Source organism: Hippoglossus stenolepis, chromosome 12 (assembly GCF_022539355.2).
Source record: "Hippoglossus stenolepis isolate QCI-W04-F060 chromosome 12, HSTE1.2, whole genome shotgun sequence".
Taxonomy (NCBI): Eukaryota; Metazoa; Chordata; class Actinopteri; order Pleuronectiformes; family Pleuronectidae; genus Hippoglossus; species Hippoglossus stenolepis.
Window position 1 is genome coordinate 6,773,019 of NC_061494.1, and position 21,612 is coordinate 6,794,630.

Consider the following 21,612-nt stretch of genomic DNA (forward strand, 5'->3'; position numbering starts at 1 on the left):
TATCGTTTCAAATGAGCTCAAATCCCATTCTTTTTAAATTCATTGGTATTATTTTATAGAGAGTATATGTTTTTTTCTCTTCATCGCAACACCAACATTAAACAAAAATCAAAGCACCCTGCCACTACAGTGAGTCATTCAGCCGGTGGGATGTCTCCGGGCTCCGGGTGGTCTCGGTGCACAAAACAAACGCACTGGTCTACCCGACTGGTGACGCAAATTTCCCGCCCTAGCTCCTGCGGTCCTGAGAGTGTGGAGAAAGTCAACAAGTGTCTGCTCTAAGATTTGTCTTCGATTCACTTGTGACAGCTTTCATAGTCGTCAGACGCCACTGGCCCACGATGCCCTCCACTCAGGACTGGATCGACCACCCTCTGGATGTGGTTGAAGGGATGTTCGGTGAGAGAGACACACACCGGAACTGCACCGTGACAGCGTGAGGCTAGCCTGTTAGCTACATGGCTAACGCACCATGCTAACCACCATGCTCTTAAGTGTGTAGCTGTGCTAAGAGTGAAGAAGTTAAAGATGTTTCTGCGGGTTGCAATCACTAACGCTGCTTTGTTGCTGCACACGCACACACTTCCGGTTTAGTTTAATACACAAAGACCCTAATGTGTGTGTGGGTGTAGTTTGATTGGAATACTTGTGTGCACACATCCAAACTGAAAATACACATCATGAAGCATTCAATTGATTTAAAGTTGTTTCAAATTCACTTCTATATGAATACAAACATATATGTTCCTTTTAAGTTCTCAACAAAGCTTCAGTGTGTGTGTAGAACTTTTTTGTCAACTTGTTGTGTTTACTGTAGTTCATCTTATTCACCCTTACAAGCAATCATTGATTTTGAAATATTTGAGAAGCCATCAATATTATTGATAGAACGTTTTGTCCCTCAAAGTAAAGTGGACTAATACTAATACTGATGTGTATTTTGTCCTGATGTGAGTCACAACTCTCTCACATCATGTTTTTCACATGATGGGTTAACTGGAGGGCTGAGTGATATGTGCAAAAATTACATCTCATATATATATATATATATATATATATATATATATATATATATATATATATATATATATATATATATAGGACTTTTGTTGTATTGATATTATTGACAATTATATTATGATATTGTTTTACTGTCCAGCCATAGGTCAACTCCACTGCTGATTTGACATAGTCATAGAGAGAGAAAAAATTGCCCAATTCAATAAATAAATACAGTAAATAACAATCTTTGCCTAACCGATACTATTGATACCAACTGATTGGACTCTGTTAAATGTGCCCTCTTATTTTGAAATTCCTAACACACTGAATAGCTTTTATATTCCAAACTTACTGTGTCACCTGGCTGATTGAAATAGTTTTGTATTATTATAACCATCCTGTCACTTAATTTCAGCTGCTTCCCAGAACAGTCCAAACTCTGGCTGGGAGGCGAAAGCGGTTGAGTTCTTCAAAGAGCGGCTGAAAGAGAAGGAAGCTCAAACTTGGGTAATGCAGCTCCTGTCAGATCCTTTCAGCATATAAATTACATGAGAGATGCAAAAGATGTGTGTAAAGGTCAAAGTCACAACCTGTTTCAGCAAACTCGCCTTTAAATAACTACCTTCATCTTCATTTGGGTGCAGGTTCCTTCTCTGAACGACATCCCTCTGCACTACCTGAAGCCCAACACCCTGGTGAAGTTTCGCTGTCTAATCCAAGACATGTTCGACCCGGAGTTCTACATGGGAGCGTATGAGACTGTTGATCCATCCTCAAAGGCTAAAGTAAGCCATTAATACAACCCTCTCAGTGCATGTTTTTGCATTTGATGTTTGAGTTTTTATTATAACATCGTCATCTGACCATCTCCAGGTGCTGCGATGTGGGAGATACAAAGATGTGACAGAATGTGGGGTATGTGCACTTCTTCTCAACCATTCAAAGAACCTATAAATGCCTCTGTTCAGCTTCAGCTTTGCCATTAACAACACCGTCTCCTGCATTTATCTGCAGGTGGATTTTAACTCCAGAAACACAGTGACTGCAGAGAGACAGACTTTCTACTGTGTGCCCATCCCTGGAGAAAATCCCTGGGTTAAAGACATATCCTCATCACGTCATCCCTACATGATGGAAGTTCTCCTCAAACAGGAGACGGAGAAATTCACATTTTATCATGTGATAGTTGAAGCAGGAATAGTTCTGTCCTTCCCTAGTTTTCCTTAATTCTGTCACACAGCTATGCCGGCTCCAGCCAAGCAAGAGTGGTTCCCTCCACCTCGTATGTTCCGAGCAGACAGAAACGCAGCTACGAGGAAGACGACGAAGACGTTGACGACATGGACACACAGCCGCAGAAACAGAGGGAGCCCCCTACTGGTGTGTGATGCTTGTAAAGTAAAGACGGGAAACAGAAACATTGTTCAGTCAGTGTTCAACTACTTCTCAGTGTCTTCATAGTCACAAGACTTACAATTTGTCTTGTTTCCATGAAGATGGTGGTAAATTCATCCTCAGAGGTGAAAGTGATCATGAGCCTGGGTCACTGAGTGTGATTGCAGAAGCTTCTCAAAACATCAGCTGTAAAAGTCCTTACTTTTGGTTAGATTAAAACAGCAGTTCCCCCTAAAATGTCCTTCCTTTCAAATTACTTCACACCACAAGGTAATTTTAGTAGCTTTCTTTAGTAGAATCTTTCAATCATATCTCATAATCTTCATCAGCAAATGCAGTTTGTCCACTTGTCACTGGTGGTCAGCTGAAGCCTTAAGACTCTTTCAGTTCAGAGAAGCTGTTGTTGAGCTTTTCTCGATCTTTGTGATATGAACAAACCCAAAAAGTGTAAGGTAGAGTCTGCCCAATATTGATTATTGTCCAGATACTGGTATTAGTAAAAGATATCGTCTGAGATCTACATATATGGAGATTCCTAAGTTGTTGTTATCAAACATCAAACCCTTGTGACAGAGAAATTAAAACAACAGTACCGATAAGTCTGTTTGAAGCTCATATCAGCTGATTATCTGACAACTGGTAAATCAGTCTCTAGTTTAAGATGAAGAAAGAACTTTAAACCTGATATTTCTACAGCAATGGCTATGTAGACAAATTGCAAATAGTTTCCTGTCTTTTCTGTTGTGGCACAGGCAGCATGTAAGTAGTACATCAGAGAGAGAAAGAGCAACACTCCTCAAATGGACATCTTAGATTATAATAATCAAACAATACAAGGGTGAATTGATCCATTAATGCAGACTCTCCGCTCGCTGCAGGTCCTCACTGTCCCACAGACATGCAGGGCAACGGTGACTGTAAACGACTGGAGAAAGAAGCTCCATCCAGCCAGACGGCATCGTCCTCACATCTGGACCTCAACTTCCCCCTGCCTGGAGAGAAAGGCCCCTCCTGTTTAGTTAAGGTGGGTCGAGTGCATTTTACCCTATTACCTCATTTTCAATTAGGTAACCTGGACTGTTGATACAGTTACTGGGGAGTGGTTTATCTCAAGTCAAACATTAGTTCAAAGAGGTGATTTCAGAGACAATAGAATTATTATCAACAGACATAACAAGTGTTGGACAGAAGGTAAAAGCTGTGTTTTGCTGGCAGGTGTACGAGGACTGGGACAGCTTCAAACTGAACGACATACTGGAGGTGTACGGGATCCTCTCCGTCAGCCCTGCTCTCAGTGCGCTGGCAGACCAGAAGTAAGACACGTGATTCAATTTAATTCCATTTCCCCCCCGGTGTTGATCTGCCTACTCATTCTTAGCCTGTCCACACAGAGACACCTCCTCATCCCTCCTGGACCCTGCGGACTGCATGGAGACGGCGGAGGAGCAGAGAGTGCACAGCCCGCCGGCCTCGCTGGTCCCTCGCCTCCACATGGTCTACGCCAAACCGCTGCAGCATAACAACCCCCTGCTGCCCTCGCTCACCTTGGAGGACAACAGTGCCTGTAAGGACATGTAGCAGAGGATGAATACTGTCACAAACAAATGTGCATGTGTTTGTGACTTTAAATGCCAATATTTTCAGATATTTGTACAATAGCCTATTGCACAACACTGAAAAAAGATCTAAGCCTGATACAGAAAACCACCAGGAGCACAAATGTTGCATCACTGCAGTTTTTAGTCAGATATTTACTGAGAGTACAGATGTAAATTAGTCCAGCTTCTGTTTATCTGATTTGCATCAAGTGTGGTTAAATCAGAGCTGATGTTGGGCCATTTAAACACAAGTTGTCTGGACAACAAGAGAGCACAGAGGTATTTTACCGCTAGAATCGTGTGTGTGTGTGTGTGTGTGTGTGTGTGTGTGTGTGTGTGTGTGTGGTGCGCGCGAGAGATACAGTTTGAAGACAAGAAATTAGAGGAACTGCTAGTGTGTGTTCCTGGACCAACACAGAGCCACGAATCCTTTAAAAATCCCTCCATGTGCACAATGTCTAATCTGAATCAACTGCTACAAAGGTTGGTAAAAGTCAGCCGAGTAAAAATAAATGAATTCTATACATTATAGTGTGAACTAGAATGAGTCAGTAGAGCGCAACAGTCAATTTATTTTAAACCACATTCAAATTCACTAGATCCAGATTTTTATTGTGATCTGCACCAAGTTGCACACACTCATAAATATCAGTCCCCCTCAGTCGTCCTTCCTCCTGAGAAATCAAGGAAAATGTCAACAAAATCTCACAATGTTAAAGAAAAAAGTTTCCTGGATCCGCCCCCTGGTTCTGATCCATAGAAAGAATTCATAGGTTTAAAAGCAGGTACGTATTTTTTTTTTTGCATAATCCTGAACAAACACTGGTAGAAAATATACCCTCCTTTGTGAAAGTAATAAGTTTTATGTTTTTGTCCTGCCATCCACAGTGGGTTCTAACACTATCTGTGTCTTAAACTCAGAGGCTACACAAACCTTAGCTATAGTCACATTCTTGTGTCGCCCTCCGGCTGTGTGCAGGAGCAGAAAAAAGGAGCCTTTATGCTGAATTACATTATTTCCTTTTAAAGCTTTCTAAGGAAAGGAATTATGCAGCTGATGTTTTCCCTCTGTACAGCTTTTATAGAGCATTGCCTGTAGAGGGAATTCTTTTAACTCTTTGTCTTTCCTCCTCAGTTTTATCTTCGACCCTGAGCGAGATGGCGACTGTTAGAGCAGAGCTACTCACATACTTCACTCACGTCCTTCTGAGAGATGCCCTGGCTGCCGAGTACCTCATTCTGCATCTCATTTCCAGCGTGTACGTGTCAAATACAGTTCCAGTCTGTTTAAACCAACCAGCCGTCCTGTCTTTAGAGAGTTTTCATTCTATAGTGTTTGATTTTCTTTTAGGTACACCAGACGAGATATTCTCCCACTAGGCAAATTTACACTGAACCTGAGTGGCTGTCCTACGGTCGCCTCGTACACCGAGCGCCTCTACCAGTTCATCCAGAAGCTCGTTCCCTCTGTGAGTGAATTTTGACACTTTGACAATAATGCAACAGTTTATTGTCATTGTGTTAAAAGTGTTGCAATGTTTTCCTCCCCTCGTGCAGTCATACTATCTGGGCATGAGCCTCCAAAACATGAACCAGATGCAGCTGGTGCCTAAAAAGGACTATGTGGCCAACCGGCTCGTGAGTGGAGCCGTGCAGCTGGCCAGAAACACGTCGCTCTTCCTGGATGAAACCAAGCTGGAGCAGGGACAGCTGGACACAACAGGTGAGACTCCTAGACACCACAAGGGGACAACACTGAGAGGACACACTCTGCAGTTAATGGCCTCTGTGCTGACTGTCAGCAAGTCTGGCTCGATTCAGTTGATAGTAACTACATCTTGTGTTTGTGTGTGTTGTAGGTGTGCGAAACGTCACAGCCCTGGGGAACCTGATCTCGTGGCAGAAGGTTGATTATGACTTTAACTACCACCAGATGGAATTCCCTTGCAATATTAACGTGCTCATCGTGTCAGAGGCCCGCTCGCTGCTGCCGGTGAGGACACAGATAAACCACAAGATGAAAAACTCCACTACACACAGTTCTGCTCTCAAAAATAAAACAAAAAGACAAACGAAAAACGCCGCTACCCCGTCCTCTCCGGTATGACCGGAGTGTGGGGAAGGGAGGGGTTAGGTTTCCTTCAGCCTCTCATGGGACTCAGCCGTGTCAAACGCTGGAGGTTGTTTCCAGCCAGTGTCACGCTGTCGTCTCAGCTGCCATTGGCCAGCCACCGCTACCCCTCCAGCCGGCGCCTTTATCCCGGGTCTCACTCTGTTGTGAACAGCCCGAGGAATTCGCTGTGTGCTATTCTTGTGTGTTGGGCTAATGGGTTGCCATGGCGGCAGCTGTGTGCCACAGCAGCAATCCTGGGAGAGGCGTCAGGCCCGGCCATCTATTAGCCCAGCAGTGAAGGGCAGTGCGCAGTAAACAACTGCCGGGGCTGATTAGAAGTCACAAGTGCACGGCTGTGTTTACATTGAACAGCTATTGGCTGATGAGCAGCTGGGAGGTCAAGCTGATCAGATTCTTTATGGGTCAAGTCGCTTAGGATTTGATCCAGTCTGGTATGCTATGGAGTTTTGAGAATATGCCAAACTAGGCGTGCACACAGCAGGCAGGACGTATTTTTGCATAGCAACACCTGTAGAAAAATAGATACAAATGCCGATTTTCTATGTAATAACACAGTATCAATATGTCTCTTTCTTTTGAACTCCACAGTCAGATTGTCAGATAAAAGTACAGTCTCAGGTCGACCCGCAACACATGGAGGAGTATCTCAGCAGCATCCACATGCACCCGCAGACCTCATCACTGCTCAACAAGCTCAGGATGTACCTGAGCGTCGCTCGGCTGCTGGACTACAGCATCTCTGATGAAATGACAAAGGTGAGACACACTGTCGACTTCAGTCATGTTACAGAAACTGACTGTGTGCATCTGTTCCCTTTTTTGTGTGCCTTTGTACTCAGTAGGCCCGTGTGTGTGTCTGTCTGATGAGCAGTCTGTGTGCATTAGTGTCCTTCAAGTGCTTGTCCTTTTCTGGTGTCCTCAGTCAGTTGAGGATGACTTTGTCGATATGAGGAAGGACGACCCCCAGAGCATATCTGCAGAGGACCTGCACAGGATGCTGGTTGTGGCGAGGTGGGCTGTGATTTACGTTCATATAAGCTCCTTTCTTACTTTCTTTCCTTTTTATCAATTGAGAATAATACAAACAGCCTGTAACCATGGTTTTATTGACAAAGTGTGAAATAATCAAAACAAGAAGTCATTATGACAACATTGGAAAGGTCACCTCTGTCATAAGCAGGATGACAGTGACTTCATGGCTAAGTGCAACCAAATTAAACGTATTGACTTGCCAAATGCCTCGTGGACGGCCTCGGCCAGGAAACTGAGATGTAACCACAGTATTCAGAGGGTCTGGAATGAATTGGGGCTGAGATGTGTGAGAGTGGGACGTGTCTGACTGTGACTGTCTGCAGGTTGTTGTCTCTGAGCCTGGGACAGACCTCGCTGTCCAGAGACAGCTGGCTGCGAGCCAAACACATCGAGGCGCTGCGGAGGAGCCGGATGGAGCAGCACAAGTGCGTCAATGGCAACGAGCCATGATCACGCAGACAAATGAGATGGCTCCTGTTTTTCCTTTTTGATACCTTCAAAAAAAAAAAACAAGTTTGTAATAAAAATGTTTTCATATGTCACAGATGTGTTCAGCTTTTTTTATGCTAGGTTAGAGTTATGATTTAGATATATTTTCAGTTAGTGGATTGAAGGTTGTACCTGACATATTGTCAGTGTATTGTTGTTGCTGCAGACCAGAATTTCAGTTTAACGATAGTTGATTTCTAATATGTCAAAGTAATGAGGTCCCCAGGATTCGTACCTCTGCCAGGGAGGTTAAGTTTCCATCTGCATTTGTTCCTTTATTAGTTTGCAGGATTTCACAAAAATCACTTGACGGATTACTACAAAACTTGGAAGGATCCCATTCAATTTTGGTGTGGATCCAGGATTTTTTATTTTTTTCACTTCCTTTAATCATGTCATTTGCAACATTTCCGTTGATTTCTTAGAATAATTCATGGAGCTTGGTGCAGAAAGTCAGATATTTAGTGAGCAAATTAGTGCAGATCCAAATAAAAACCTAGATCTGGTGAATTTAAATATGGTTTCATGGTACTGTTGGGCTTTAGTTTCCTGTAGGGCAATTTCTTCCATCAGTGGACATTTAGGTTGTTGCCAGTATCTCTACAGAGCAAACTGTTTGATAGGCTGGCACACAGACTCCCTAGTAACTTATCTGACAATGAATGTGCACTTTATCTCATGCCTTTTATTTATAGTGGAACTTCTTCCCAAAGGAACACACCCAACAAGAAAAAGAATAAATAGGATACTTTAATATACAATTCAATCTCAGTACACTGTGGAAATCAATGACAACAGTCAGTTGGTAAAGATGAAAGACAATGACCAAAGACATTCTGATGAAATGGTGCCAACACTTAGAAAATGTGTTCAAACAGTGCAAATCAAATGCTTTTAAGACCTCTAGTCATATGGTAGTACGTCATGGTCTAACGGGAGGGAAGGACAACCACAGATGACAAATGAGGTGGTGGTTGGAAAAGCACTTGGTATAAAAACAAACAAATGGTATGATGAACCAAAAATCTCACCCAGCAAATACAGGATTAAATCTTAACTACGTCAGCTTTTGCATATAAACACCAGCGCGGAGGCATTGTGGTCTCTAAGGAATGTTGAGGATTTCTGTTCCGCTCAGAATAACTTGAAAACTACTCCAGTGTTTGCAATCCTGAAGGAAGTTGGAAAAAAAGTACACCTTTTACCCTCTGCGTTAAAACTTTGAATTACAGCCATCACCTTTAAGCTTTGGCAGCACAACGCACTATCAGCAGGTTCAATAACTATATAATCTAGCACCCACTAAGCCGGCGAGGCTACAGTCTCACTTAAACACAAGTAAAGTCCAATAAAATATACACTTGTTCCACATCTTATCTGCTGGTGAGCATGACAAATGCAGAGAAGAGGCAAATATAACACAAAATATGAAACATTAACATTTATGTTGGGATTTTTCAGCTCCTAAACGATCATTTACGAGAAAATGACAAAATGTATGCAACAGTGGGATGAAGAGGAGCGTGAGATTCTGACAACTTTAAAGTTTAACAGGTTCCTAATGAGGCGTAACTTCACTTTTAGAAGTTAGTGAAAATACAACAATGTATAACAATGTTTACAGCTTCGTAGCACATAAATATAACTAGAGCTCTAAGGCAAGCAATCCTAAACACCAGCAGCAGCAGGGAGGCTCAAACACACACACACACACACACACTCGCACACACACACACACTGTACAGGATATACGCACTCATACAAACATCATCTCTTAAACCCGCTCGTGGAGAACGCATGTGCCAGCGGATGAAATATCTCAAGATTAAGATTGGATGACTTACAGTAACCCTGAAGATGAGGATTTATACAGTACACCAAAATGTAACATGTAAGAATGGATTTAAAAAGGTAGATTTTGCCATAAATACCTGATATACATAATCCCGCTTCTATTCCCTGTTAAGGCAAATATGCTCTCAGTTCGGAGGAGTGCATAAGCGTCAGTGTTTCTAATAATTGGGTGCATCTATTACCTATATTACTATATGCTACTCTCCTGTCTCTTTTCCAAAATATGCAACGTCAGTTTACAACGCTCGCTGAGGACTCGCCTCAAACACACCCTCATTAAATCAGTACAACCATTTTCAGAATAGTTCTTTCAATATATCAATCTATCAAAAACAACTCCAACCAGCAGGTTTCTGGTTACTTGTGGTTAGCGATGACAGTACTGGGCGTTCTTTTCAAAATATAATGCTTGTAACTCTCTGAATATGTGAAGCTGCCCCCCTAACATGTACAAAAAGCTTAAGGGAAGGGGCTCTACCGAGGGAACAGTTAAACATACAATATTCACTGTACATATCATTAACCAGAACACTCTTACTTACTAAAGGCTTGTGTAGTCATTATTTCTATAATGGTATATCTTGTAAGTTACACTTGACAACATTGTTATTACATAGGATAACTACGTACAGTATGTCGTCTGGCTAGTTTCTGACAGCTATACAAAGGGTTACAGTTTACACAGAGTTTTCCTTTGGGAACCACACAAAGATATTTGGTCAGATTCTACAGCGACTGCTGCAAATCGCGTGTGTGACGAGCTCTATATAACAAACGCCAACAAGCGACCTGCACGTACTGGATGAATGTACAGTGCGTGTCAGAGTTGGTCGCTCAACATGCAGCTGATGTTTACCTGCCCTGTCAAAATCAGCTGTTACCATTCACCTCACGTGCACGAGCATTGTGCGTGATTACGTAAAGTTTCAGACAGTGACATGTTTACATGCACAAAAACAGAATAGGTATGACTCTGCAAGTACATCAGTTTAAAACATCTTAAAAACCTTAAGTGTTTCTTCTTATTTCTCGGTTATTTGTCTCTTAGAGTAAAAATAACAACAATATCTTTATAACTTAATAAGAAAACTGTACTAATTAACCAACTTAATTTAGCAGTAGCAGTATTTCGCCAATGAGTTAGGATTTTGCATATGCACTCATTTTAATTACATGTTACTTGCATAACTTGTTTTTACTGACACATGGGAATTATGACACACTTCCCAAATATTGTAATATTTACTTTATGCAATGTTACACCCAGCTTAGCTTCTAGATACTTACACTGACACATTTACATCATGTGTAAGATTCCACTGCAAAAGAGACAAGAGCTTAACGAGAATCCATATTTATGTACCTGTAAACATAATCACTGTCATGTGGAGCGTATGTATATCTCTGTAAATTGTTAATGCTGTACAAGAGTCATCATTATTATGGGCATTTTAAACTAAAGGGTAAGTTTAAGAGTGCATCTCTTGGCTGAGTAGTGATGCTGTGTGCAAGCTTTTGCTACTGCTACCATAGAGGAAGTATCAATATGTCGTACTGCTACAAGGAAAGCACTAGATCTGAATGATCCTGGTCTGGCACTGTGTAAACATTGCCTTCAGCTCGTTCTCCTGGGCCTCGTTGACAGCATCTGGCTCGGGGCTCTTCTGCACCTTTGCCACAGCAAAGTTGATGCCTTGGGTGAGTCCCGCCTGGGTGAGGCTGGCCACCTGGACCATGGAGCTCTTGATCTTGGCAAAGGGGGACACCACTCGGCTCCCGTTGCTGTCTGCAGGCGAAGGGCCGAGGCTGCCTTCCAACTGTGAGCACAGACTCCTCTGAGAGCCGCCTGAGGCCGCTGAGCTGGGCTTCTGGACAGTGAGGAGGTTGGAATTGGAGGTAGAGGACTGGACGTCTAGCTGAGATGGCCTGGGGAGCTGGGGCTCTTCCTCCTGAACGGGCGGCTCAGAGCCTGGCTGTTTGTCTGAGTTTGCTGGGGTCTTTTTAGTACAGTTTTGTACAGAAGCTGGTGGATTCTCTCCAAACACCTCGACAGGTTTGGTCTGTGCATCCTGGACAAACTGGTGGCAGTAGGCATCAATGGGAGTACCGAAGTCAATCAAGATGGCTTCTTCAGCCACTGAGGCGGAACCTGGAGACTTGTCATCGCTTAATTGAGAGGAGCCTTCCTGCGTTCCCTCACAGCCAGTGACCCGGATAACAGAGGGGATATTTAGCTCCACGCTACCAATAGACTGGGAGCGGCTGCCCAGTCGTGGGTTTGATGCTACAATGCCACAGCTGGGCAGAACATAGTCCACGTTTTCTAAGGAACCAGAACACGGATGCTCTGGGTCAGAGTTATAGGAGTCTGAGTCATCTGAGATTTCAGAGTGCTCGTCTGCGATGTCTTTGCCAGGGTTGTTATCTGATGTTTCCAAACTGCTGTCCGACTTCCACGGGTTGACATGCATATTTGGTTTTAGGAAATTGACTTTTACGTCAGGCTTCGAGAAAGTGCCCAGCTTTCCGAGGGGCTTGAAGGTGCCAATGTTTACATTTGTCTTGGTCTGTTTGACTTTCTGATTGAGAGAGGAGAATTTGTTCAGGAGGAAACTTTTGCCTTGTGCCAAACCCGAGCTACCCTGGACCTGATCAGCTGGTTTGTTCTGGATCCCCATTATATCCTCATGAGGTCGACTCTGTCGCCTGAAACAAACACAAGTGAGCAAGAAACAGCTCTTAGAATTGGTTATTAGTTAAAACAGTGCTAAGATGGCCACAGGTGTGTCAGATGCATTAAATCATGTGTAAAATAAACAGATAATTCTCCTTATCTAAATAAAGACCAACTACTCACCTCTCAAGCTTCTTTTCAACCACTAGCATGTCCAACCCTGTGGCCTGTTTTGTTATGCGCAGCATCTCAGCTATGCATTGCAATGTATCTGAAATATGTCACAATGTACAGTATCAACATTCTTTTCCTGCCTTTAAAGAATCTAAAGAAGTATATTATATCCTACCTTTTCCATCATCCTCAGGATTTCGTGTCGCTGCCCTCAGCGTGTGGAAGTATCCACTCGTCTCTTCATTCCTGAAATGCAAACGCATACAGCAGAACTTTGGCTTCCCAAACAGAGTAGGCTCTGGACCTGCGAAAGGAAACAAAAACTTAGAACTTCCATTTTTGGCAATGTGCTTTCCTTGCATGAATCCAAATTAACTGCGATGTTGCTAAAAGGTTACTGAGAAACTGTTAAGCACACTTTTGGGAAGTGTTGGGTGAGTCAGTGAGTGAACGAGGAACTTCACTTTTCCTTTGAGTCTGACTTCTTACCAATTTCAATCTTTTCCAAACCCTCTAAATTCAGGCGCTGGTATTGGTTGACTTTATCTGCTTCTTCATCATAGCTGCAGGGTAGTAAATTAAACGTAAGTGAATCTGTAAGAAGCATTTTTAAAGAAAATTTTGGGGAAATTTAAAGTCAGACTTACTAAGCAATGTAGTAGGCTTTGTCAGACAGAAGCAGCAGCACATCCACATCTTTGTTGTTCGCATCGATGAGGCTGGTGGGAAGTAAGAGAACGGTATCATGACAAAAGCTTTTCACAACCTTCACTTTTCATAGTCAGATGATTGATTTGTTGAAATCTATTGTTTTTGGTCATAAATTTAACTTAAATAACCATTACATTGTCGGTGTTTATACTGAACACATCATTCCAACATTCAAAGTGTAGGTTGGAAAAGGTCTGGGGGTCCATCACCTTATGACAATAGTTAAAGTCAGGCTTTGTTAAACATGGGGAACTTAGATAGAACAGCTAGCCACGAACCTCATGTCACAGTTGATGAGAGCCCAACCACCATGAAACTTCTCATCATCTGGCAGAAGAAGCTGCATGTACGTCTGCAGCAGGAGGCTGACCTGCTCCTGAGCTCCTCTTTGGCTCTCTTGCTCTTTCTCCTCATGCTCCTTCTCTTTACTGAAGATGGAGTACAAGTCCTCGGTCACTGGCAGGCCCATCATTAGGTCTGCAGGGAGAGGCACTCATTTTTTAGGACAACCTGGATACAGATACACATACGTATATAGCTATTAAATCAGCCTGTTTTTCCATACCAATGACAGCTTGTCTGTAAGCATCCCTGAAACGGTTCAGATAGTAGCGGTTGGCTGAGTTCACGCCATCCTTCATCACGCCAGCCAGTTTTCTCTCCCCTGTCCTGGTGAAATCTCCCTAAAACACATCAAACAGTTAAACTGACCGTCTGTAATCTCAGCCCTTTTCCAAAAAGATCAGTCCATACTTGTCATTCTGATGTGTTTAATTCACTGAAATACTGTAAACTGATTTATGAGTCCTAGTCAAAGAGAAAGCTTGTGTCTCCGTGGCTTAAACAACTCCACCACTGTCTTTTAAGCAAACACTGACTCAGATGTAAACGTGTGCAAAGTCAATCGTGTTACCTTGAGCGCTGCTGTTCCCGCGTACTGTCTGCTGATGGTGTCTCCGTTGTTGGCCCACATGATCTGATAAATCCTGTAGCACTTGACAGGTAGAGGCTGCTCTGGAGGCATCACACCCAGTTTCTTCAGCTGCAGGAAGAGGAGAAAGGTTTTTTTTGTCCTTGGGCAGGAACTGTGTGTACATTGAGATGTCTCCCTTTTAATTTAGAAAAAGGTCAGTTTTATGCCCACTTTTACGAACCGCTCTATTTACAATGGTATTCGATGATTAAATGTTACACATGATGAATATGGTGGAGTCTCTGGAGACAGTCGAAAGAACACTGAGCTGAATAATAGACGGCGGGGTTGGTGGGCACTATAGAACTAATCTTTGCTCTTTGTAGTTCAGTGGTGCATGAACATCCATTGTCTAATGTTAACTGTCTGTGTGATCTGCATTCACAGTTGCATAAACACAAATCTAACTGCCTACCAAATAATAGAAGGCCATCATTTGCCAAGTGAATCTAATGAATCAGACTTTGTAAATCACTTTGTAATTCCAACTTTATAAGTAGTCAAATAAATTATATTAAGAAAATTTATGATAATGTTGATTATTCTAGATTTTAAATATTGGAATCATTTCTAAAACATTACTTCTTTTAAAACACACCTCAATTAACAGCAACACTGATAATGTGTATTAACTCTGCACAATACGTGATTATATCAACTCCTGATGTACTCCATGGGCTATTTGAAGATAGAGCTGAGAGAGTCTGAGCAGTTAACTTTATTTATCTTTACATGAAAAGTCTAAAGTACAAAAAAAAACCACTGGTAGAGGAAAAAGTAAGTTATCTTTGCTGAGCAGCATCTACAAGGAACCGGAGACGTGCAAGTGTGATGAGATATTCATGTTCATTTCCTTGCCCGCGCCCAGACAAAGAAAACCTCTCACCTGTTGTTCCATCACTACCCGACCAACGGCCGCCTGAACCACATTGGTCCTGTCCAGACAGTCCATGCAGTTGACTCTGAAGATTCCCTCCTGCTTGCAGATGACTCCTGCTTGGTCGACCCTGACAGAGGAAGATACGTTCACAATAGTGACATCCATAGGGTTAAGATATTTCAGACACTAGGAACACATGCTATGGTCTACTCGGGGTTTATTGTTGCTTCCCGTCTAATACACAGCAGCCATTTTATTGGTATTTCTCTAAAAGGTAAAATATTGGCATAATGCTTACCAGGCCCATTTCATGTCAGTGATGATATCATAAATTGCGTCGGTCAGTATTTGCACATTCTCAAACCTCATGCCCCGGCTAAGAAATAGGATGTAAGAAACATAAAGGGGAAGTTAATGCATTGTGGTATAAAACAAAAGTTTTACATGTACATTCATGAATACGTTTCACTTCTGAGGAAAGCGTCTCTCTTACCAGTGCTCATGGAAGTCAAATGAAACATATGTGAGGTTTGGGTTGTTGTAGAGCAGGACTTGCTTTAGATACCCGTCTCCAATCACCTTCTCTCGTCCAGTTTGATCCACTAAGTTAATAATAACCTGAAGAAGACAATAAACAGCGCCGTCATTTAACATAGCGTGTGCCCCTTTAAGCCATAGAAACACACTGTGATGTTAAATAGCAGAGGACAGAAAAACGAATTAACCCTTTTCATGGCATCTTGTCACATGGACAAAGTTTACATTAAGAATCCACCAATTCTCCTCACACATGAAGCATGTGGTAGTGCACACATTTTTCACAGTCACAAATGGCTGAACAACCACAGTCATGATAAATTTAAAATAGCAATTCAAACCAAGTCAAAAAAATACACTAAGCACATACCACAGCATACACATGGGGAAATGACTCACCTGTTTCTGGTAGAGTTTAAGCTGTTCTTCAAAGTGATCGGCGAAGTAAGACATAGTCTCCTTCTCTCCTAAAACATAAGCAAATATGAAAATTATTTTCATATGACCGACTCTGGGATAAAACATTTTTAAAAAATGTGTATGCAAGATTTAACATCATTGTAACTATAAAGAAAGAAGTGCTGTCTTCTGTGCCAGCTAAGAAGAACAAGACAAGTAGAGCAGGGACCAATGACTGACATGATAACTATATCTGGCTGATGAGCAAGACACAGCTCAAATACACAAGACTGGTGTGTGAAAAGAGAACACTGGTATTGAATTATCTTTTTTAAAGTACAACTATAACAAAGTGTGGAAGTGGAAGGTCCATTATACTCAACGACAGCCTTTGAAAAATGCTCTCTGTAAGATCATATGCAGTATACTGCAGCTGTGCTGACCTTTCTCTAAGCGTGGCCGGGGATTGTAGCGGTACCCCGCCTGGCTCCAGAAGACAGGCACAGAGCCACGAGTCTGCACAAAGGACAGAGTGTGACTGTGCACGTGGATCAACTGCTCTGTCTCCACATAATTAGCCACATGGCCATCTGTATCCACTCCCCTGCGTTTGTACCGCATCCCTTTGGGCAAAGAGAATGAATCAACAAACAACCAGATTATTTATATCACAGATGAAGACACAATTGTCTACCAAGTTAATCCAAGCTTTTTGAGAGAGAAGTCCTATCAGTCCTAATCACAAAGCAGAACCAACACATTTGGGCTGAATCAGAGCTCAAGCATGACCTTTAGGCCTCTACCTGCACGGTGGCGGCTACGTCTGGAGATCAGTGCCACAGTGAAGCGAGGATGGATGTCATCAACACAGGTGACCTCCTGTGGCGGTGTCTCAGGGCTGCTCCTCTCCTCGTCCGATGTCTCATTGTAGTTCACCACCAGTTCCTCCACTTGTACAAACCCCTGGATGATTGGTGTCACCCAGAAGTCGATCTCTGGGACCTGGAGCCGCCAAAGGGAAAAATGAAAAAGAGTAGGACAAGAAGATTAAAATCCTGTTTGCCAGGCTGATAAGGAAGCGCCACCAAGTCCACCAAGTTTCCAAAATAGATAATCCTCCATAGCTCAGAGCCATTATCTCCTCCATTCCCTCAGTATTTCCATACTCTGCTGACAATGCTTGAATTATCAGAACATGCAACTGCCACGTTCACTGAGAAGACCAGCTATGTGTTTTGAGCTGACAATTGTAAAGAAAAGTACCATAACCGTTTCCACAACTGTCATTGAATCAAATCTGGGCCTTTATTCAATTCTAAAATAGATAGACAATAATAAACGGTAGCAGTCTGTATTTCTATGTGGTTACCTGAAGGTCAATAAGGTCCTGGATCATGTGTTTATTCCAGAAGAAACGGTCATCCACCTTTCATAAAGGTCAAAAACTACAATTAGTGAGACATTTTACAATCCACATACATATGTTAAGTCCAACTTTATGCTTCTGTTTCTCTCCAAACCTGCTTCCATAGGGGTAAGCCGGTCTTTTCCGAGTCTCCTTGACGCTGCACGCTGTTTGTCAGGTCGTAGGTCAAGCTGTAGTAGAAGGAGTCAGAGTCCATGAACACCTTGTACAGCTCATCCAGCAGCCGCTTCTCCAGTCGCTCCTTCTCTTTGTTCTCCTTCACCTGGAAGGCAGGGGAATACTGGATTGGATGGATGGATGGATAGAAAAGAGTTGTCACCCAAAGAAACCAAAAGCCTATGAGAACTGCAAAACAAAGGGGAAAGGATAGGAAAAGTATAGTGGTTTTGAGGAGAAGAGTGCATTTTATGGGTTAAACACAATAATACCTTTTTTTTGATGGGCACAGCCACATTAGATTTGATCTGACTCAAGGTTTTCATCAGAAACTTTGACTCGTCGGGAGACGGGGCCAGTTTCTCTGGTTTGTCGATTCCAAAGTGATGCTTCTTGCACAGCTGAAAAAGTTAGTTTCAAAAAAGTTCTATTACACAACATGACAGTGATATTTAGATAATAAATAACTCTGTTTGATACCACCTGGAAGTTCTCAAAACCAGAGTGTCTGTGAGACTCAAAGTGCAGAATAAGAACACCGACTTCTATTGATGACTACTCACAGTACAGCTAAAAACTAAAGGAATACAGTTCTTCTCTTGACTCACTGATGCAGTAAACAATGTCACAGCTACACTGATCTATAGGGTCTAGAGGGGGTCTAGAAGCCAATCAAAGAACTATCACCCTCCTCTTTGTTTACTCACTTGGAAATATTCTGTCTCACCATCCATGAAGCCTCCCTGAAAGCAACAGTCAACTTCCTATGAGATCCATTACAGCAATTTTATGGCTGCATTTAATTTTCCACTCTAAACGTGTGGGTGGAAAATAAAACAGATCTTTTAATAAGAGAAAAATAAAATAACAACTACATCTCATTTTGCACCACTGTTATCTTCAGGATGAATCACGCGCTGACGCATAAAGGGTATTCTTGGGCAAATGAAAACATTTTAGGATTCTCCCAGGCACTGTTAGAATGCTTGTCAAGGAGGCTGAATACAATAATTAAAAGACAACTGCATTAGCACAGCTTCACGTATCTCATTCACAGTATTATCATGCACACCTCCAGCTCCAGCTCCTGGGGCTCTTCGTCAGACAGAGGAATGACAGCTATCTTGGTGATCTTGTAAACTTTGTGGTTGCCGGGTAAATGGCCCACCAGAGCTTTCTGGCGGATTAGAACGAGGCCGAGAGGAAGATCTGCAGAGATGAGGGAGGAGAAGGGAGAGTTGAGTCATGGGTGCAGAATTCCTCACATTCTGAAAGGTGTGAAGAAAGCAGCTGCACACCAACGATTTTTTTATTTGGCAACACCACAAGACATCTGGTTAATAAATATTTAAATCGTGTTAATCCATCTGATTTACCAGAATATTACATTTTCTTCATACATTTTCTTGTGATGAATATCATCTCAAACCTCCAACCCAAAGACCACAAAGTCACACAATTAACAAAACCAGATTAATCATCATTTGAAACATCACCATCAGCTCACCCCTCTTCATAACTACACACGTTTCAAAAATAATTAGCACATTTTTTTCACACCTTTCCATCTGAATAAGGAGCGTCATAAAGCGCTGGAGGATTCGACAACTCAAATCTCCACAGATGGAAAATACTGGCAAGGATGTTTCTGTTCATGTTTCACATCCTCCACTTACCTGTGTGAAGCTGTATCTTTCCAATGACACCTTCCACCAAACCCAGACACACTGGATTCCAAGCCAACAGCAGGTCTGTGGCTGAAAGAAAAACACAGACATGAAACTTCAGATGTGGTGTGGCAGCACAGCTCAGCCTTAATATGCTTTACGTCAGATAAGCAGCCAGGATACAATGTTAGATATTTGTAAGCACAGGGCCACTTCACAAATTGAGGTCTTTAGTTATCTGTTGAAATATTAGAGACAAACATAATATCACATTTTCTTTCAGTCACAGCTAAATGTTCACACTTAACACTTCAGGTATGACTTAACAAAACAGAAAGTACCTCACGACAGTCGCATGAGTTCCTGTTACTACTGTCAAACACAACACTCTTCACCTCAAAGACACGAAGACTTGGTCAAGAACTTGTCAGTTAGAACTCATACAGAAGGACAGCACTAAATTAGTGTTGTAGGTCTGTGATTATTTGTCCATATTTATATAAAATGTACATTGTACAGAGGAAAGTGACATTTGACTAAAGAAAAAACTACCCTGTCTCCATTTTCTAACATTCTTCAAACAGCAGGCACAAACTGGAACACTTCAGTTATGGATTAAACATCACAGAGGAGTAAAACTATACAAATGTGATGGGTGTGACCAGGGTGGAGAACCTCAACTGTAGGGCAGCAGTAGACAATGATTCTTCCTGTTCCACTCACCAGAGTAATTCATGTGGGGAAACTGGCTGAGGGCCCCTACCAGGAAGGTAGAAAGAAAAAAAATACAGAGAAGAGGCAAACTAAAGCAGTTCCACAACTTCACTCACGATGAGTAATATCATGGACGTACTTCACAGTGTGCTTGTGAGAGGAGCGGAAACCCAGCAAGGAGTGGAAACCCTTTTTCCAATTAAATAATGAAAGAGTGGTGCAACTAAAAACCTGTTCAGGATGGCTGCACGGCCCATACGACTTCAAGTGACAAGGAGGACAACACGCACAGCCCTTTGGCTGGGTCCAAACTTTTCTTTCACTTTATAAGGAGATGTGCATTTTCATTTATCAGGGGAAGCATGACCGATTCTTTGTCACAGCTATGAGCAGCAGTGGCACTTACATCTGAAACATGCTGCACATTACATGCCGGTTTTAACCTGTTTGTGTTGAGCATTAATGCTGTTTTACATGGTGCCGATTTAAAATGAATGGAGCTGTAGTTTCAAAAGAACTCTGTGTTAGAAGCTGTCATCAGTGGAGCACATGGTGTGTGAGCTGATGTTATTTCCTCTGTGTTACAGCCTGACCTAAATAAAAAAGGTAACATGTACTCTCCAGTGTGCAGCATAAGAGGCAAAGTAAGAAGTTTGGAGTCGGTCTGGGGTGTTGGCACTCCCGGAATGAAGGCTAGGACGAAGATTTCAAGACATGGGAATGGCGCATACACTCGTACATGTAAAAAATATAGTTTGGATCAACATAGCGGGGTAATCTAAAGCTGTAAATGATATTAATAACGTTCATTACACACATGGACGAGTGGCAGATACCAGAGAGAGATTATACTAAACCTCTGAGGTGAAATAGATGCAGTGACAGCGGCACCTCTAACAGAATGTGTGTTAATCCCAGACAGGCCAGGAAGCACAGAGGTGTAATTTCACCCCAACAGGTAACGTTGACAAAGGGTAGCTTCCTGTAAATCGCCGGCTGCCGTGGAGGACCGAGCTGTCATGTAGCAGCGGACAGTACGTACCAGGTCTCAGCGCCATGGTCCCATCTTTTCGGCTGCACCACAGAGCACGGTCCCCGCTCTGGAGAATGTATTCGTCCTTGGCTTGGAACAGCTCCATGTTTTCCCCTTCACGTTAAACACACACACGCCAACAAACAAACAACGAGCTACTAGCTGGCTGAGCAGTCAAGCCGGGTCCCGGTAATGATCAACTTCCACGTCTTGGTGGTGAACCGCTGCTAGCCACGGTTAGCTCTGCTTCCCACCGAGGAGCTACGGCGGCTAGCTACCTAGCGAGCTAGCGGCAGCGGCGGCGGCGGCAGCAGCTGGATGCGTGTCGGATGTGTTTATTCCAAATCTACGCATGTTGGTCATTTAATTTCCTTCCGGGTGGAGAAGCGTCCCTTCCCACAGGCATGCCGGGCACAGAGTAGGCTAACACATCAATGAACGAGAGAGAGAGTGAGTCCCAGACAGCAGCTGGTTAGTGTGTGTGTGTGTGTGTGTGTCCGGCGTAACACACCGTTTCCTGCTCCAAACAATGACACGTGACCTGTGACTGAGCCGTTATCTCCTCAGGTACTGTCCATAAAACACATTACAATGATCTACTATAAAATGTCAATGTATGTAGAAGAACATATATGTGCATGGCTGTACTATCCTTCATGTTCTGTTCAAGTTTTATGTGAGGGATGATTATTTATTACAGGATTATAAATCATAAAACAAATAATAGTAAATTACTGTTCTGATGTAGGTTATTTGTAGAGTAA

At 42.6% G+C, this 21,612-nt stretch overlaps 2 protein-coding genes across 5 annotated transcripts; one reads left to right on the plus strand and one right to left on the minus strand.

The window, feature by feature from the left end:
* Positions 1-185: 185 nt before the first annotated feature.
* On the plus strand, positions 186-7,703 carry LOC118118840 (minichromosome maintenance complex binding protein). The gene is made up of 16 exons (XM_035172254.1): positions 186-399; positions 1,418-1,509; positions 1,647-1,787; positions 1,876-1,917; positions 2,017-2,106; positions 2,241-2,382; positions 3,276-3,421; positions 3,613-3,710; positions 3,789-3,961; positions 5,131-5,254; positions 5,347-5,464; positions 5,553-5,718; positions 5,855-5,988; positions 6,718-6,885; positions 7,052-7,140; positions 7,485-7,703. The coding sequence occupies exons 1-16, from the start codon at positions 342-344 to the stop codon at positions 7,609-7,611; spliced, it is 1,908 nt and encodes a 635-aa protein (XP_035028145.1). The 5' UTR covers positions 186-341; the 3' UTR covers positions 7,612-7,703.
* A 679-nt stretch (positions 7,704-8,382) lies between these two features.
* Positions 8,383-21,064, minus strand: inpp5f (inositol polyphosphate-5-phosphatase F). Of its 4 annotated transcripts, none has more exons than XM_035172965.2 (21): positions 20,858-21,064; positions 19,111-19,191; positions 18,507-18,643; positions 18,142-18,177; positions 17,707-17,835; positions 17,373-17,540; positions 17,222-17,278; positions 16,656-16,854; positions 16,296-16,475; positions 15,853-15,920; positions 15,410-15,534; positions 15,215-15,292; positions 14,923-15,043; positions 13,977-14,105; positions 13,629-13,746; positions 13,342-13,540; positions 13,000-13,071; positions 12,842-12,915; positions 12,528-12,656; positions 12,362-12,449; positions 8,383-12,210 (listed from the first exon to the last, which is right to left on the minus strand). In XM_035172965.2, the coding sequence occupies exons 1-21, from the start codon at positions 20,952-20,954 to the stop codon at positions 11,076-11,078; spliced, it is 3,420 nt and encodes a 1,139-aa protein (XP_035028856.1). In that variant the 5' UTR covers positions 20,955-21,064; the 3' UTR covers positions 8,383-11,075. The 4 variants fall into 4 exon arrangements, with proteins under 4 accessions (XP_035028856.1, XP_035028855.1, XP_035028858.1 ...); XM_035172964.2 differs by having other exon boundaries at positions 17,373-17,558; XM_035172967.2 differs by lacking the exon at positions 18,142-18,177.
* Positions 21,065-21,612: the final 548 nt, after the last annotated feature.